The sequence below is a fragment of the Mastomys coucha genome, unplaced genomic scaffold (assembly GCF_008632895.1).
Source record: "Mastomys coucha isolate ucsf_1 unplaced genomic scaffold, UCSF_Mcou_1 pScaffold15, whole genome shotgun sequence".
NCBI lineage: Eukaryota > Metazoa > Chordata > Mammalia > Rodentia > Muridae > Mastomys > Mastomys coucha.
Genome location: NW_022196897.1, coordinates 137545104 through 137563012, shown reverse-complemented (window position 1 = coordinate 137563012; position 17909 = coordinate 137545104). Strand labels below are relative to the sequence as shown.

Genomic DNA, 17909 nt, shown 5'->3' with positions numbered 1-17909 from the left:
ATCTACCTCTTCACCCACCCACCCACCCATCCATCCATCCACCCATCAATTCATCTTCCTGTCCTTCCATTTACCCATCTGTTCATCCATCCACCCTTCTATCTATCCATCTACTCATCCATGCATGCATCCATCCACCCATTTGTCCATCCAGTATTTCTTGAATACCTACTTCATGTCAGGCTCTTTCTAGGCTATAGGAATCCGGAGGGTGGGGGTGGGAGTGAGGGTGTGAAAACAACAAACAAGGTCCTCTCTTGTTTATACTGGATTTATTAAAGAAAGGTGGAGACAAAACAGATTTTGTCTGTACGGGCTTTTGAGAAAGTTACATGAAATAGCATTAGACTAGAAATGTAAGCTTCCGCCAGACTCCGCATTGTTTACCAGTGACCCTCACCACCATCACTCTGCCCCCTCCGTGCCTGCTGCATGTGCACACTCTGCAGGTGTTCGCTGAATCACCTTCCTCCTCTAAAAAGTAAAGACAAACTCCCTGTGCTCTCTTCTTAGTGTAGAATTGGGGTCCACCCCCTCCTGGACTCTCTGGGAGGAGACCAACTCTCCTTGGCACTTTCCATTCTTTCTCTTGTGTTTCTCTAGCCTGGGAACTGTCCACAGAGCACTGAAGGATAGCCCAATGCTGACTAGCATGCTCCCACATGCAGGTGGTCTTCTGGTTTGGAGTGGCCTGAAGGGTGGGGAGTCTGGAATGCAGCACCCCAACTACACCCATATTTGTTGTCTAACTTGATCCACTGAGGATAAGCAAACTAGAGAGAGATGAAGGGGGTGGGGCAGGTGGGACAGCCATATTGTTAGCATTTGGCTAATTTATCACACCAGCATAGGGATGGCCAATGGAGGTGACTGATTAAAGCTGAAGATTTACCTGGAGGAGTTCAAGGCTTGGGGTCCCATAGTGAAGGGGTTCAAGGTTTGGGGTCCCACAGCGGGCATCTGCCATCCACGCAGCACAGGTGTACCTGGCACAGCTCTTCCTCTCTACTCACTGGAATAGGCCCCGAGTTTTTGAGCTCTGGGAATTTTGAGGTGACAGCTGTAGCTAATCTGGTCCCCACTATTTCTGCTCAGAACACACAGGCAATAACACAGTTCAGACATCGTCTCCAAAGACCCGGTTCCCTAGTAAGATGTGGGGGAGCCTTTGGAAGCAAGATCTAGGATATTGGGGCACATGCTTGGCCTCTCCATCTCCTTGTGAAAGGAACAGTTTCCTTACCTCCCCACCATAACTGCCACATACCCCACCAGGAGCCCAGAGCAATGGAGCTGCCCAGAGGGGACTGGAACCCATGGAACTGTGACCTAAGCAAAACTTTTCAGTTGTAAGTTGATTATCTCCCTGTGGTTACAGGTAAAGCCTGACACAGCTCTGTCCCCATAGGAAAGTGGCCTGCCTGTGACAAGGGGCACGGGCATGTGGGGAGGAGTTCTGGAGGCTGGCATGTGACCGCCTACATAGGAGAGAACTCTAGAACAGACCCGTGCTTTAAAGTCCCAGCACCGGTCTAAGTTTTGGTTTGTTGTTTTGTTTGTTTTTGTTAAATTTACAGAACATTTTGAGAACTGCTCAGCTATCAAAGATTGGGTTTTAGAGTTAAATTGAATTAGAGAGAAAAGGAAGTATAAATTTCATATTGCATGTTGAGCCTGGTCATAAAGCCAGCTACAGAGCAGGCCATGGATAGTCGTCTGTAATATACAAACAATTTTAAAAATTAGTTTTTTCCAAGACAGGGTTACTCTGCATAGCTCTGGCTGTCCTGGAACTTGCTCTGGAGACCAGACTGGCCTTGAACTCAGAGATCTGCTTGCCTCTGCCTTGCAAGTGTTGGACTTAAAGGCATTCACCACCACCATCTGGCTACAAACAGCTTTTATAAATCAATAAGGAAAATACAACCCAAGGGAGAGCAAAGAGATCCCAAGCAACTCAAAGAAACGAAACAGGTCAATTCCTACATGGTAAGCAGCTCTTTATCACCAGGACAAAGTCTGGGAAGACGGCTTAGTTAGCCGGTGAAGTGCCTACCTCATATACATCAGGACCTGTGTTTGATCCCCAGAATCTACGTTTTAAACAGTCACATAGGAAGGCACGCCATTTTATTCCTAGTGCTGTAGAAGAGGAGAGGAGACAAGAGGATTCCTGGGGTTCACTCTCCTGCTTGGTGAGTTCTAGGTCCATGAGGAGCCCAGTCTCAGAGAACAAGGTGGGTAACCATGTGAAAGAAGAATACCAAGGTATATGCTTGTGAAAAGACTCTGTCCCCTAATGATAGGTCGGGGAGTCATTTGGGGGCAGGGTCTAATGCAAGGCCCTCAGGTTACTGGGGCATAGGTTTGGCCTCTCCATCTTTCTCTTCAGCTTCTCCTGTAAACAACCCCCACCCCCACCACTATGGACTTCTCCACTATTGCTGCTCTGTACCCCACCAGGGGCTTCCATAAACCCATGCACACACGCATAAAAAATCAAAATAGACAAAATATTACTGTGACCTATTGTATAGGCAAACTGAAAATGGCCAGCAACATCTGCCACTCTGTGCAAGGAGGTGGGCAGCATGGCAGGAAACAGCATTTTAATGAGCGTGCCCCTTCAGGAAAGGGTCCTCAGTGAAGGATAGGAACTTCTTCCGAGGCACACAGTGAGTCCTTCGAGTCCAGGGTTGAGGCCCTCGGATCTGAATGCATGCTTCTGGCTCTTCATCTCTCCAGCTACCGTTTTCTCCCCATCCGGACACAGGCACATCCCCTGACTCAGAGGCCAGCTCACACCCATCGCCACAGCCTTCCAGAGCTGACAAAGAATGGGGCTTTGCCACTCCAGCCTGACTTCAGTGTGTGGACATGCAGAATAGGCAGGCCACATACAGATGTCTACAGGGGACTTACTATATCTGACTTCTCCGCACTGAAAATATTAAGAAAAAAAAAATACCCATGCACAGAACACACTGGGACTTTTTCTTGTTATTCCATAAACAATGCAATGGAATTATTTACAGTTACATTGTCTGTGGATCTTGTCTGTGATCTCAAGCTTATATGGTGCCTTAGTTACTTTTCAATTGCTGTGACAAAACACAATGACCAAAGCAACTTAAAAAACCAAGCATTTGATGTGTGGTCCATGGTTTGAGAGTGTTGAGTCCGTGGCCATCCTGGCAGGGAACATGGCAGCAGACAGGAAGGCTTGGCACAGGAGCAGCAGCTGAGAACCCTACTCACATCTTGATTCATAAGCATGAGACAGAGAGAACTAACTGGAAATGGTGTGGGCTTTTGGAAACCTCCAAGCCTGCTTCCATGGCACACCTCCTCCAACGAGGCCACACCTCCTAATCCTTTCCGAACAGTTCCACCGACTAGGGATCAAGCATTCAAATATCTGAACCTATGAGCGCTATTCTCATTTAAACCACCATATAAGTCCATATGCTGTGTCATAAAGGGGCTTAACACCTGCAGATTGGGGTGGAATCTCACAGAATGGTTGTTTTGTGTCAAATACTGCCCAAGGCACAGGGAGACCTTAGTGACCATCCTGAAGGAAGTAGGATTCCAGAGCCTCTGTGGAATATACATTCTTGGTAGAGGGACCAGAAAGGATAAAGGTCCTCATGCTGGGAGGGATCAGAGAGCAGGGACCAGGTGAGGAAGAATGGATGCTGAAGTCAGAGGGCAGAGCCCAGACCATTAGAGTGGGCTTACTGTAATTGACTTATCTAGGTTTTGCATTAAAAATATCACACACAAAAAAAATACCTGTTGACAAAGCAGGCAGGGACTTTTTGATATTCCCTAAACAATATAACAGAACTAGTTACAAACAGTTACATTGTATATGGCCTTGTATATGACCTCAAGCTTATAAGCCAGGATCATTTTAATTTTCCTGAGCTGGGAAGTCACTGGACATGCTCAAACTGGTCTGCTATCCCAAGCACACACCCCATGCCCATTTCCATCCCCAGGCATCAAGAAGAAGGGACAGGAGAGGCAGTGTGGTGAGGGAGGCTGGGGAGGAAGGCTGAGAGCCCGGGCAGAGACATGGTGGTCATCCATGTAGCTGGGAGGAACGGCAGACTCAGGAAAGAAGAACCCTCAAGTTTGCTTGTGTGTCAAAAGAATGAAAGGGGAGAGGGCTCTGTCCACAGTGCCATACCCAGCAGATGACAGGTCCTTTGCCTCTTGTCCTCAGTGTCAAAGGGACTTTGTCATAGAAATTCATTGTGCTAGCTAGTTTTTACATCACCTTCTCACAAGCTAAAGGCATCGGAGAGGAAGGAGCCTCAATTAAGAAAATGCCCCCGTTAGAGGCTGTAGGAGACCCTGTAGGGCATTTTCTTAATTGGTGATTAATGGGGCAGCCCATTGTAGGTGGTGCCATCCTGGGCTGGTGGTCGGGGGTTCTATAAGAAAGCAGGCTGAGCAAGCCATGAAGAGCAAGCCAGTAAGCAACACCCCTCCGCGTCTTTTGTATCAGCTCCGGCCTCTAGGTGCCTGCCCTGTTTGAGTTCCTGTCCTGACTTCCTTCCATGATGAACTGATATGGAATTGTATGGTTTTGGGTCATGGTGTTTCATCACAGCAATGGGAACCCTAACTAAGACATTCATGGCCATCCTTCTCGAATGCTCCATGCATGCCCCAGCCACTCTCACTCCTCCCAGTCAGGGGTGCTTTTAGTAGCAGTTTTCAGCTTTTAGGGGACCACCATGCAGAAATGGACAGGGAGAGGCTGGAGTTTCTACACCGACCTGCATCCTACCTGGTTGTTTGCTGCGCATGCTTTGACCAGCCTTTTACCACTCTGAGCCCCTCTCATCTGTACACAATCCATGCCCTGTAGGTCTGGGGTGAACCCTGCAGCTAGTGTGCATCACTAAAGTCACCATCACCCTCCAGATCACTACACTGGGCTGTGATGCTCAGGGTGGCTCACAAGGCCCTATCACTGAGCACCGACTTTATCTTCAGATCCTGGGTTCCGCCAAGTTGCCTCCCTGTGATTCATCCGACCTGCTTACAGTCTTCAGCTGGAGTTAGAGCCATGTGTGGCATTAGATTTGAGCATTCCACACACTAGAGGAGCCAGCCTCCTGGGATACATGGCTGTCATGAACACTAGCTGAGTGCTTTGTTTTGTGTCTTCCAGATGGGCCACAGGCAGTGACCCTCAGGACACTGTACCGTCAGGTTCTATCATTGGCTCTGTTATCCTGACAGACAGCAGTGACATCCGGGGGTGACGTATCTGCATCCAAGCATGGCTGTGGCAGAGCTGGGATGTGAGCCCAGGCCTGTCTCAGCCCTCATCACAGGTCCTTGCCTGGGTCTGACACTGGCCATTCTGTTGAACATTCGTGTGCTAGGGTGGTATCCTCATTTCAAGGCTGCTTTGTGGATCAGCCCAAAGAGGCACAGGAGGAGGCATGACCTGGGCAGGGGTCCCACATCCCCTTGCCATTGGCTCCAGAGCTCGCCTGAACTCACTAGACAGCTGCACCACTCATCACGTCAGAAACCTTTCCAAAGTATCTCTCTGCTCCTGCCATCAGCTGTAGGGAATATGGGAGCTCTGGAGACAGGGGTGATCCCCCATGTGGTATGGGGTCCCAGACTTAGCTTGATTTCCTCTTGCATTGCTGGGGTACAGCCCCTTCTGAATCAGGCATCAAAGCCTTCTCATGAGTCATGGAGTGGAGCCTGGGCCCTAGAAGGAATCAATCCAGGGTATGGAGGTGGTCCAGCCTGGGCAGCAGCACCCGAGGGAGCAAGCATGTCTCCCTAGCAGAGGCTAAACATGCGCTGAGAGATCTGGGGTAAGCATTTGACTCAGACCCCCTCAGAGACTGCCTGGAGATATCCCATCTCTCCCTGTCTCTGTGTGGCCTTGGCTACCTGATGCCTGGCCCCTGCTCCTCAAGCAAAGAGGTCTGCAGGACCAAGTTATCTCAGAAGCCACATTACGGACAGGCCAGGAGAGGACTGGCATGCTGGCACTGGGCCTGAGCTAAGCCATCAATCATCTGGATTTAAGTCCTGGTTTGGCAAACCTTACTTTGTCAAGCTATTGTTTTGGAACATGAACGTGCTGATATTTGGCTGTTTTCAACCTACAAAAATGGCAACTGCCTGTGCTGCAATTAGTGCTTCTTCTCCAATTCTATTTGCTGCTCTGTGGGATGTGGATAACTCAATCTCCGTGAGTGGTGGCTGTGAGGCTGCTATGCTCAGTGGTTAGAGCTTAGGTGCCAGGGCCAAGAAGGATCTGAACCTTAGCTGTGTGGCCTTGGATAAGTTACTTAACCTCTCTGGGTCACAAATTTTCTCATTGATATAATGATACCCAGTTCACAGGATTAATCCTGTGAAGACCATAGTGTCAAGGGCCCTCAGCAGCTGCTGGTCCTCTCAACATGGGTCAGTGAACGTCCTCCCAGCCTTGTTGAGTCCTTGTAGGGTCCTAGAGGAGCATTACTCTTGCCCCATCTGCAGAGGCAGAAGGCAGTGGTGAGGATAATTGGTGGAAGGATTAGAAATGGCCATTCCTGTAGGTCAAAAAAAAAATCAGGCCGTCCCCCAAGGAGACCAAGGGACATGCGATTTTGGGCAACGAGCAGAGTGTGTGTGGAAAGAGCTGAGTGAGGTGCATGTTCTAGGAGTTACCACAGCAGACCACTTCACATCTTGACAGCATCCACAGGCATGGCTCTGGATGCATGACTAGCCCTGAAATTGTGACAACTTTAACATACACCTTAACCAAGTCCCCAGACCCTGTGTGGTAACTGCACATCCCCAGGTCACTGGAGAACCCTGTGAAGGCACCTGACTCTGGCTACTGGCTGCCTCTCTCCATCAATGGAAGGTCTCCTGATGCCTTCTGACATGGACGCTACCTGGGGAAGGGCAAAGAAGGCTGACAGCACTCGGGTACACGGTGGCAGCAGAGGCTCTAAGGAGCCATTTAGACTTGCCAGGCCCTAGAGCAGGTTGTCTTATATCCTTGGCCACTTGTCCTCCTGCATCTCCATGGCCACCAATAGCTGATGACCTGGAGCTGGTCTTTCCCTGCTGCCACCTCCATGTTTACAGGTGTTAATCTCAGGTTTCCTTTTTCTCCTTTTTGCCCTCCCCCCATTCTCCAAAATTCTATAATCACACTCAGGAATTCCAGAGAGAAAGCAAGCACGGACTGCTCTGCCAACTGTAAAGTTCTGTGTTAAGAGGTTGGTTAATGAGAGTGCTCGGTACTTCACAGTAAGTGGGATTTGCTCCTGTGGGTTTTAGAACGAGAAAGGTCCAGATCTCTCTCTCTCTCTCCCTGCCTCTATCCCTCTCTCTCTCTCCCTCTCTCTCCTTCTCTCTCTCCCCCTCTCTCTTCTCTCTCTCCTTCTCTCTCTCCCTCTCTCTCTTCTCTCTCCCTCTCTCTCCCTCCCTTTCTCTCTCTCTCCCTCTCTCTCTCCCTCTTTCTCTCCCTTTCTCCCTCTCTCCTTCTGTCTCTCCCTCTCTCTCTCCCTTTCTCCCTCTCTCTCCCTCTCTCTCTCCTCTCTCCTTCTCTCTCTCCTCCTTCTCTCTCCCTCTCTCTCCTTCTCTCTCTCCCTTTCTCTCTCCCTCTTTCTCCCTCTCCCTCTCTCTCCTTCTCTCTCTCCCTCTCTCTCCCTCTTTCTCCCTCTCCCTCTCTCTCCTTCTCTCTCTCCCTCTCTCTCTCCCTCTTTCTCCCTCTCCCTCTGTCTTCCTTCTCTCTCTCCCTCTCTCTCTCCCTCTCCCTTTCTCCCTCTCCCTCTGTCTTCCTTCTCTCTCTCCCTCTCCCTCTTTCTCCCTCTCTCCCTCTCTCCCTCTCTCTCCCTCCCTCTCTTTCTCCTTCTTTCTCTCTCTCTCCCTCTCTCTCCCTCCCTCTCTCTCTCCCTCTTTCTCCCTCTTTCCCTCTCCCTCTCTCTCCCTCTCTTTCTCCCTCTCTCTCCCTCTTTCTCTATCTCTCTATCTCTCTCGCTCTCTTGCTCTCTCTCTCTCTCTCTCTCTCACACACACACACACACACAGACACACACACACACTTGCTATGTGACTCAATCCCCTCTGAATCAGTGTTCTTCCTGTGTACAATGGGGAGGAGTAACCATATCCACCAGCAGGGCTGGGCTGAAGGCCAGTGTGAAGAGAACACGATGGTGTCTGTCACCATCATCACTCTGGGGTATCTAATGCAGAAAGACTCCCAGGGCCCAGACAAATGATTCCAACCTTCCAGGAGCTAACATCCAAGTATGCTGGGAAGGGTATGGCACCAGGCTCAGGGCGGCTAGAAGCTCTCAGGAGCCGTGTGTGTGTGTGTGTGTGTGTGTGTGTGTGTGTGTGTGTGTGTGTGTGTGTGTGTGTGTGTGTGTGTGTGTGTGTGTGTGTGTCCTGGAGGGAGTGGAGCTGTAATTCAGATTTTCTGGGCTTACTGACCAGCTCCTGGATAGGGCCATGTGGTCCACTAGGCCTTTATCTCCTCTTGGGAAAATAGAGACCTGCTACCTTCATAAGGTCCTGCATCTCACATCTGTCCTATAAAAGGCCAGCTCGAGCTGGGCAGTGGTGGAGCATGCCTTTAATCCCAGCACTTGGGAGGCAGAGGCAGGCGGATCTCTGAGCTCGAGGCCAGCCTGGTCTACAGAGTGAGTTCCAGGACAGCCAGGGTTATACAGAGAAACCCTGTCTCGAAAAACAAAACAAAACAAAACAAAACAAAAACAAAAAAATAAAAATAGGCCAGCTCGAAAGGGCTGAGTGTTTCAGGCAGGCATAGCTAGAATGCCATCCACGTTCCAGTAATAGGAAAAACACATGTTCAGAGGCTAGTAAGACAGATAAAGCAGTTGGTGTGCAAGTCTAGTGACCTGGGTTCAGATCTCTAGAACCCACGGAAAGCCCAGGCAGGTGAGGTGGCTCACTTATAATCCCAGCCCTCAGAAACAGGGGATCCTCCAAGATAGCTAGCTAGCTAGACTATCCAGAATCTGCAAGATCTGGTTTTGGAGAGAGACTCTGTCTCAATAAAATGAACGTCATTGTGCAAGACACCTGGCATCAGCTTCAGGTCTTCACACTCATGCACACACACGTGAGTATGCATCCATATATGCATGCAGACCATGCAGGCATGTATATCACACACACACACACACAGGAAATATATTTTATTAGCACATACACTCTACACATACCCAAACTCATGAACACACATATCACATATTATACTCATGGGCATGTGCCATTACACATACTTGCATGCATGCTCACATACATGTGTACACAGCCCTAATATACTTCTTAATACTTAAAAAGCACTCTGTTATTTTCTGCAGGGTATGGTACCCCATGGCCTCCGGCATGATCCCATGTGGTCCATAAAACCTAGAATATTTCCTCTGGTTCTTCTTTACAGAAACACCCAGAACTGCACTCTCCTTTCTTCCATCGTGTTCTGTTCCATGTCGCTTCATTAAAAACTCTGACTGTCACTTACTCAGCTGACTGCTGATTGCCAAGGGCTTCAGATCTCAGTAGGAGTGCCCTCATAAGGAACAGCAAACCTCTTATACGTGACACCCCAGCTCAGCAATGTCCCTTCTTGGAGTCCTCAGCTGAGACTGGGACAATGTTCAGCCTGCCTATCAAAGGCTGGGCTGAAGAACACCGAGCGTCCTATTGTGGAATTCTCCCCGATGGACTTCAGGGACATGCTGGGTATTGTGACATCAGTGACATGCCATCAGAGTCTGGCCAAGGGAGCTCAGCAAATGTGGTATGCATAACCCCTCCATGACCAACACTGTCCCTGTCCACTGTGTGATTTCCATCTTCTCCTTGTCATGTGGTCTCTAGAGTGGCCAGGTTTTCCCCTTTCTCCTGCCACACTGATTCCTGCTTGATGACCTGAAGAGGCTCCTCCTAGACATGACAGTCAGTCCCAACAGAGTAGTCCCCTGTTAGCTCTAGCCACGGGCCAGGGCACCTCCAAAGCTATGGTTCAGTGTCTCAACTCAGCTGCTGGGAGTTCTCCACGGGCCACTGGCCCTCAACTTCCTTGCCTGAGAAATGGGTATTCCACAAGGCACGGCACAGGAAATCCATCCTCTCTGCACCATTCTAGTACATGGCCAACCCTCTCTCTGTGGTCTCTGCATCCCTGAGAATGGGGAAGGTGACTTGATGGGTTCCCAGTGCCATGGCAGGGTAAGTGGAAAACACCTCTCTTTGTACCCAGGCTGGTTTTACAGTGGCTGAGAAGGGACAGGCCAGGTGCAGAGTGCAGGACCAGCTGCCTGTCTGCCTTCTGTGCAGACTTCTGCTTTCTAGAGTCAACCGGCTGCTGTTTTACCAAGAAACCGGGGAATCAGGACAGGACTCCCCCACACCATTCCTCAGCACATGTTAAGGGACCACCCTGCTCCACCTCAAGGGAACTGGCTTCCATTTTAGAGCCACCCCAATGTCCATCCGAGCCTGGCTCCATCTGCATACCAGCTCTCGGGGGACACACCTTGCTCTGCACCCAGCCACTGCTCCAACCTGCAGACAGGAGGCATAGGTAGCCTGTGCGAATTCCTTGTCTGTCCAAGTGTTGGCCTCTCCTCTGGATCTGCACGCAGGATCTGAGCTGCCACTCAGACTTTACATTGGGTATTTCATGCACCCACCTGACAGGCACCTGGAGTGGATGCCACCCCTGTCATTTCATGGTCATTAAATGGGCTCAGGGAACAAGCAAAAGTTCTCAGGGAAGCCAGTGTTCAGGAGGTATCTTCTGTTGTTGAGCCCTCTCGGACCCAAGGCTTGCCTTTGCACACTTTTCCTCTGGGATGGTGGTACATTTCTCCTGCTGCCCAAGGAGGCAGGTTCAGTAGTTCCCATTTCACAGATGAGAGAACCACATATCAGAGAAATCGCGTGTCCTGGCCAAGTTCTCATGCCCGGGGAAGGAGAGGACAGAGGCTTCGAACCTCACTCAGCCTCACCTATAGGAAGCTCCAGATCTGTGAACTGGGGACAGAGCTTAGAGTCCCCTCATTTTGCTCCACTGCCCCACTGCCAGGCACACCAGCCCATTTCAAGAGTCATGTCCCATCTGGTTCTCATTCATTTATACTTAATTAATCAAAGTGTTTTGTAAGAGACCCTTGAGGTCCAAGAACCCCTTTCAAGCCCTTCCCTTTCATTCTGTTTTGTAGAAACAGAAAAATTAGGTTTCATCAAAAACCAGTGATGACGCTGGAGCCAGAGGAGACCAGGTCCACGAGAGGCAGACCCCAAGGGAGGCAGCGCGGATCAGGCATGTCTGGGGCAGGCAAGAAATTAGGCCAAAGGCTAAGGTCAAAGGCAGGGTGTGGAGGAGGAAGTTCAGGAAAGCAGGGGAAGGTGAGCCTCCTTGCTGGCTTGGATATCTCAGTTTAGCATCCCTCAGGCTTCCATACAACCTGGCAGGGAAGGAGGCTACCCTGTGACACTACATAAATAGATGAATGAGCAAGTATGAGCCAGCGAATAGGGCTCTGCTGATATCCATGCATCTAAAGGTCACGTTCTCTAGCCAGAGTCAGATTAGAAGACCCTGGGGACCACACGCACAGCCTCCGGATTCATGTCTGAGAAACAGTCCTCATACATATGTCGAGGTTTGAGAAAGGTCAGCCTCTCCTCACTGCCTCCTCCTGGGCCCATCAAAGCCCTTGGTAAGCCAAGACCTCAGTTAAACCCAACACTGCCCCAAACCATTTGCCCACGAGAACTGGGACTGCCTTGCAGAACAGGCTCTAGGGAGGTGTAGCCTCCACATCAGAGCCAATGGGGAAACTGAGGCTGTGGGCAGAAGCAGAGGAGAAACGCTTTCGTCCAAGGTCACACGCATTAACGGTTCAGGAGAGGGACTGAGGTCCCAGGCTGACTCCTTTGTATCCTATGAACAGTCACAACCTCTCTGAAGACGCTGGGCAGGTGTGCACACCTGAGGCTCAAATGCAGCCTCTCCTTCTAACTGGACCAAGGCAAGGGACAACACTCCGCTCCCAAATTCCTTAGGAGGTGCTGGTGAGCTGGGCTAAGGGGAAGGACAAATGGTTTTCATGTTCCCTCCCCCTTGTCCTCTTCCTTCATCAGCGAGAAGCATCTTAGAAATCTAACTCTGCTCCCCTCTAGGTAGGTAAACTGAGGTTCCAAGAAAAGAAGACTAACCCAGCTCATAGGATCTCACCACACCCTACCATGTAGATCTAGTCTGTCATATCGCTTATCTGCTGTGCACCCTTAGACAATTAATTGCCCTTTCTGAACTTGTTTCCTCTCTAAAATGTAACCACCTCTCTTTGCAGTCACTGGCCTTTTGTAAGTACTGAACAACAAAATAGCCAAGAAATTGGGATGATTAATACTATCAGGCGCCACAAGGCATGCCCATAGGCAGCTAGCGCTCTACCTTATGTCATCTTAGCTGTGGTCCCCTGATTAGCGGGAGACTGGAATTTACTGCTTCCATCTTAAAGTCAGGTTGGTAAAAAGAAAAGACTTAAAACATTCTTTCAGAATGGAGAAGGGTCTCATATAGGTAAGAGTGAATTCTCAGGGCCTTCCCTGAGTCATTTAGCTGGAACCTTCAAATGAGGACCATGGAGCCAGCTTGGGCTCTGGACAGTGGGGTGAAGGCCACTCACAGGCTTCCACCTTCAGTACCCCCAAGCCCCTGCAGCCTACCAGAGGTCCACCTGCACCTCTACTCTCTGCTCTTTGTCCAGCTCCCTTAACAGTTGGGGTCCCTAGGCCATGGCCTGCTATCCCACCCCATCCCTGCTCTCCCGCAGCCCGTGTTCCCTGCTTCCTTCCAGGAGCTACAGCATCTGCGAAAGGCTTTCCATGCAGAGGGACTAAAAGTCCCTATGGGTAAGGCCACTCTCACACTCTACCATTCAGTATTCTCAGACCCAGGCTCTCAGCCAGAGACCCAATCAGAGCTTCTGCCTGTCTGTTGGGCTGCTCAGCAGAGCTACCTGCATGAATGCTGGGTTCCTGCTCTATAGAGTGAGCTAGTCACTGTCATTAGGGCGTCACAGGGATCCGAGGAAACAGTGTGTGGCAGACTCTTGGCACGGGGTGGGGGGTCGGGGGCAGCCTTTGGTGGTTGAATCATAGACAGGCATCCAGAGCCCCTGGGCCTTCCCTGTTCAGACACAGGGCTTGCTAGTCCTCTTGCCCTCCCAACACCAGCTCAGTCAGGTTCTGTCAACTCTGACTCTACAGGGACAGTCTCGACTCACCTCCAAAATACATCTGACTGTGGCGTAGATCCCAACGTTTACAGGGCCCAGGCACAGTTAGAGTCTCAGGTTCAAGTTTCCTGGTGGCTGGCTCCCATAGGAAAAATTCTAAGGCTCTAAGAGAAGGTAAATGTCTTCCAGGTCATCGCCAGAAGACTTCAACTTGAATACAGGTCTCAGTCATGCTGAGACCACTAGAGAGGCTTACCCAGATCAATTGGGGTGTGTGTGGGCAGCAGGGGGGTCAGGAGCAGTGATAGAGCCCCACAAGAGCCCTGGAGTTATTGATCTTCATCCTGGCTCAGCACTGATGCCTGGGCTGGCTTCTAAGTTACTAGCCCTGTCTTCTAGTACATTTGTTTCCAAGGATGGTTTCTTGGATTTTTGGTGTCTGTGGCGTTACCCTTGGGACACTGCTGGGAGGCTGGGGCCAGTGAGCCCTACCTCTATCTAGTCCCTTCCCAGTAGCGCTTCCTAGGTCCTGGTCCCTTTCTGACTCTGAGTCAATAGTCCGGCCATCAGGCACCGGACAAATGCCCATATCCGCTGGGCTACCACGAGTCTGCCTTGTAGTGCCTACCCCACCACTAGCCCGGCCACATCTGTACCTTGCTTCTTCCTTCGGTACAGGGCGAGCATGTCCACTGCGTGGGCGAGGAGCAGCAGCAGGCAGAGTGGCGCCCGCATCTGGGCAGCCTGGTGCTCCTGGCTCCCCGACGGCCCGGCAGCCTCTGTGCGGGGACAGCTTGTGGCTCGCGTTGAGCATCCGCGGGTCGCTGGTCGCCGGTCGCTCAGGCCACCAGGGACCCGCCGGTGCGCCCAGGGCGCGGTGGGTCGAGTGAGGGCGTCAGTGCGGCCGCGCGGCCGGGGCGGGGAGGAGCCGGCGGCTGGGCGGCGCTTAACCCTCGGGGGGCCCGTGCGGGTGCTAGCGGTCCTGGCTCCACGCAGCCCCACGCCCCTCGCACGTGCACAGGCAGGCTGTAGGTACACAAGCGCACACGGAGCACTACACACTCACCCTGACAGATCCTCCCTCTGCCACTCTGGTCGGCCCCCTCCTCCTGCCCCCAGGACCGTCCTGGCTTGTTTTTCTGCTTATCCCCTGACCGCCTCCCTCCAACACCGGACTCTTGCCAATCGCTTGACCTCTGGCTCACTGTCTCCACCTGGCTAGCTTGGGTTCTGTAGTGTCTGGCCCTCTCGATCTCTCCTCCTCGGGGAAGGGGGCGGGGGGGGGGCGGGGGAGCGGGCGGGGAGTGTGAACACGCTGCTGCTCCACTCTGTTTCCTTTTCTTTCTAGGTATCCCAAACACTTTCTGGTTGCAGACTCCGAGCCTTTTCTGCTGCATCCTTAGGGAGCCCCTAGTCTTTGACCCAGTGTCCAACATCTCATAAATTTTCTTACCAAGGGGCCTTCTTCCCTTGGTGTATTTCTTCCAGCCTTATCTCCAGGATTGGGTTGTTTTTAACCTTTTCAGTGCCAAATTGCTCCTCCAATAAGACAATATTCTCCTGCCTCCTGTTACCCCGTGAACCAAGCCCAACTGCAGTGAAGCTGCCGCAGAGAATGTTTGAGAGCCATGAACTCGACCTTCTGCTAAATATTTTACATGCATAAAAGCTTCAGAATAACCAACTTTCTATTTTGTCTACTTGTTCATTCAAAAGGGGAAGGGATACCCAGAGAGACCAAGTAATTTGCCCAAAGCCACACAGCAGATCCATAGCCTTTCAGACATGTTTCAGCTCAGCACATAGTCTCTCATCACTGAGGGGTGGAGACCCAAAGCACAATCCCGCTTCCTGTTTGCTGCAAGTGCGACTAGATAGAGAGGCCCTGAAGCTGCTGTCCTGCACTCCTATAGGAGTATGCCCTTAGGCCACCGGCACATGCCTACCTCTGGCCAGCAGGGTTCTGATGTCTCTGGTGTCTGGCTTCTCCCTGTCAGCCCAAGTCTCCAACTTCTCACAGTAGTTTTTGCAAGCTTCTCAAGCCTCTTGTATGTGGTTTTTGTTTGTTTGTTTGTTTGTTTGTTTGTGTTTGTTTTTGTGAGACAGTGTCTTATGAATCTCAGGAGATCATTAGGTAGATAAGGATGACCTTGAACTCCTGATCGTCTTCCCTCCATTTCCCAAGTGCTGACCGTACAGGTGTGTGATACCACTTCTAGCTTCCTCTTACATCCTGAGCATTTTTTTTTGTCTTGGCCTCTCCATGGATTGGTGGCCTAATTCCATTCCTCCACTGACACTTTCAGAACCCAGTCATAATCTGACCCTCTTCCAGGAGGTTCTCCCTTTTTCTCAGTCCCGTACCCCTTCTGGGCATCCATATTTCCTCTTAACACACTGGCAGACAGAGATATGTCTATCTCTCCCTTTGCCCCAGTTACCCATGCCTCCCCTTGGTTCCCATTCTTCAGGTACAGGTCCTTTACAGGGCATTTGCTATGACTCCGTCTCGAAAATTCTTCCCTTCGTCCCCCCAGAACTTGGCTCCGGCATGGCCTCTCCTCAAACCCTCTTCTGTCGCTGCAGAAGTACTGGACATTCATTCTGCTTGCTACCTCAGTCTCCTCTGCTCTCTACAGTGCCATGCACCACTAGTCTGGTTTTGGCTGCATCTTGCTTGAGAGTTACATGGGGTAGCAACCATCTGTGTATTCCCCATGTACCCAGGGTATAAAATGATCGCTCGATATTTTTGAAATGAATACATGTATGAATGAGTGAGATGAATGGACGAATGGCCAAGCATTCACTAATCCCCAGATTTATTGTGGGACCTGTGGTGGTTGGAATGAGAATGGCCTCCATGGGCTCAGATGTTTGAGTACTTGATCCTAGATGGTGGAACTGTTTGAGTAGGCTTAGGAGGTGTGGCCTTGTTGAGGGTTATGTCACTGGGGGTGAGCCTTGGGGTAGGGTGGGGCCTTGGGGTGTGGTTCGGTCTTGGAGTGGGAAGCAGGCCTTGGGGTGAGGGCGGGCCTTGGGATGGGGGCGGGCCTTGGGGTTTAAAAGCCATGCACCATTCCCAGCTCTTGCACTCTCTCTACTTCTGTCTTCGACTTGTGATGTGAGCCTTCAGTGCTCAGCTTCCAGCTCCGGCCACCATTTCTGCCATCTTGTTTCCACTCTAATGAACCCTAAATTCTGGAACCTCCCAGACCAAATAAACCCTTCCTTCAGTAAGCTGTCTCTGCAGTGGTGTTTTATCACAGCCGTAGAAAAGTAAAACCTCATCTTGTGAGCTCAATGGACTTTCTGGGCCCTCCAGAATCTGATTTTGAGGATTTAAGGTCCCAAACTCAGGATCTTTTCCCTCCCTTAGATGCTCAGAGGGGCTGCTGCTTCTCTTGGGGTTGTCTGGACACTTCAGCTTGCCATTCGGATCCATCCCCCAGCACAGCTACCCAGCGAAGACACCAAAGCTGGGGACCCTAATGGTCTGTCTAGCAATTGTGGACCCGAGGATATTGGTTAGGGGATACTGGCCACTGTAAGAATAGTGGCTTACAATGTATGCTCCCAGATTAAATCCTCTCCGACCCGTAGGCTCAGGCTTCCCGCCTCTTCCACGAAGTAGTCCCTTTTCAAGCATGGTTTTCTTCTCCCTAGTTTCAGGTTATGTCAGTTGATAAAGTCTGCAAATATGAGATGGAAAACTATAGAAACAATATTCATGAGCTTTTTTTTTAAAGATTTATTTATTTATTTTATGTGTATAAGTACACTGTAGCTGTACAGATGGCCATGAGCCATCGTGTGGCTGCTGGGAATTGAACTCAGGACTGCCCCGCTCTCTCCAGCAGTGTAATACATTGTAGCTGTCTTCAGATGCACCAGAGGAGGGCATCAGATCTCATTAAGGGTGGTTTGGTTGTGAGCCACCATGTGGTTGCTGGGATTTGAACTCAGGACCTTTGGAAGAGCAGTCAGTGCTCTTACCGGCTGAGCCATCTTGCCACTCCCGTATTCATGAGTTTTAAATTGTAGCCTGTTTTAAGTAATGCATGCCTCCACCTTAATCCGGTCCTGGATTTGAATAATAACATTTTCTAGTAGATCCATTCTGTGCACATCAACTTCCTGGTAACAATTTAGGTGAATTGGCAGTGCTGGTGTTCACATCAGCCTTATGTCGTTTATTAATGGTCCCATGTAACAACACCAGTGATTCACATATGCCAGAGAGAAGCCAGGAAGAACTTCCTTTTAAGTACAAAGGTAAATGCCATACAGGATATCATGAGATGGGGGTATATTATATTCATGTGACTTTTAGTAAAGTATCATTTTACATTTTTTTTGTCTCTTTATTAGCTGGTATTGTTAATCTTGTACTGTGCCTAACTTAAACATGGAACTTTATCATAGGTTGGGTGTATAGAAAAACCAGTATATATAGGTATAGTATAGCTTGGTTCAGATGTGCGTTAGGCATCTTAGGGATGTGCATCATGGGAAAGGGGGGACTACTCTACATGGTTTCGGGTTTCCTAAGATGGGCAAGGGCTTATGGAAAAGGCAGAGCTGTGTATTGATGGTCTGTTGACCCGAACTCTGCTTCTGTGCAGGGCT

At 50.3% G+C, this 17909-nt stretch overlaps 1 protein-coding gene across 1 annotated transcript in view; it reads right to left on the bottom strand.

Moving 5' to 3' along the window:
* Rspo4 (R-spondin 4) overlaps positions 1-14162 on the bottom strand; it is a 35100-nt gene extending 20938 nt beyond the window's left edge. The window contains exon 1 of the mRNA XM_031373701.1: positions 13937-14162. Coding sequence (XP_031229561.1) covers positions 13937-14015 — 79 coding nt within the window. The 5' untranslated portion in view covers positions 14016-14162. The remainder of the gene's footprint in view (positions 1-13936) is intronic.
* Positions 14163-17909: the final 3747 nt, after the last annotated feature.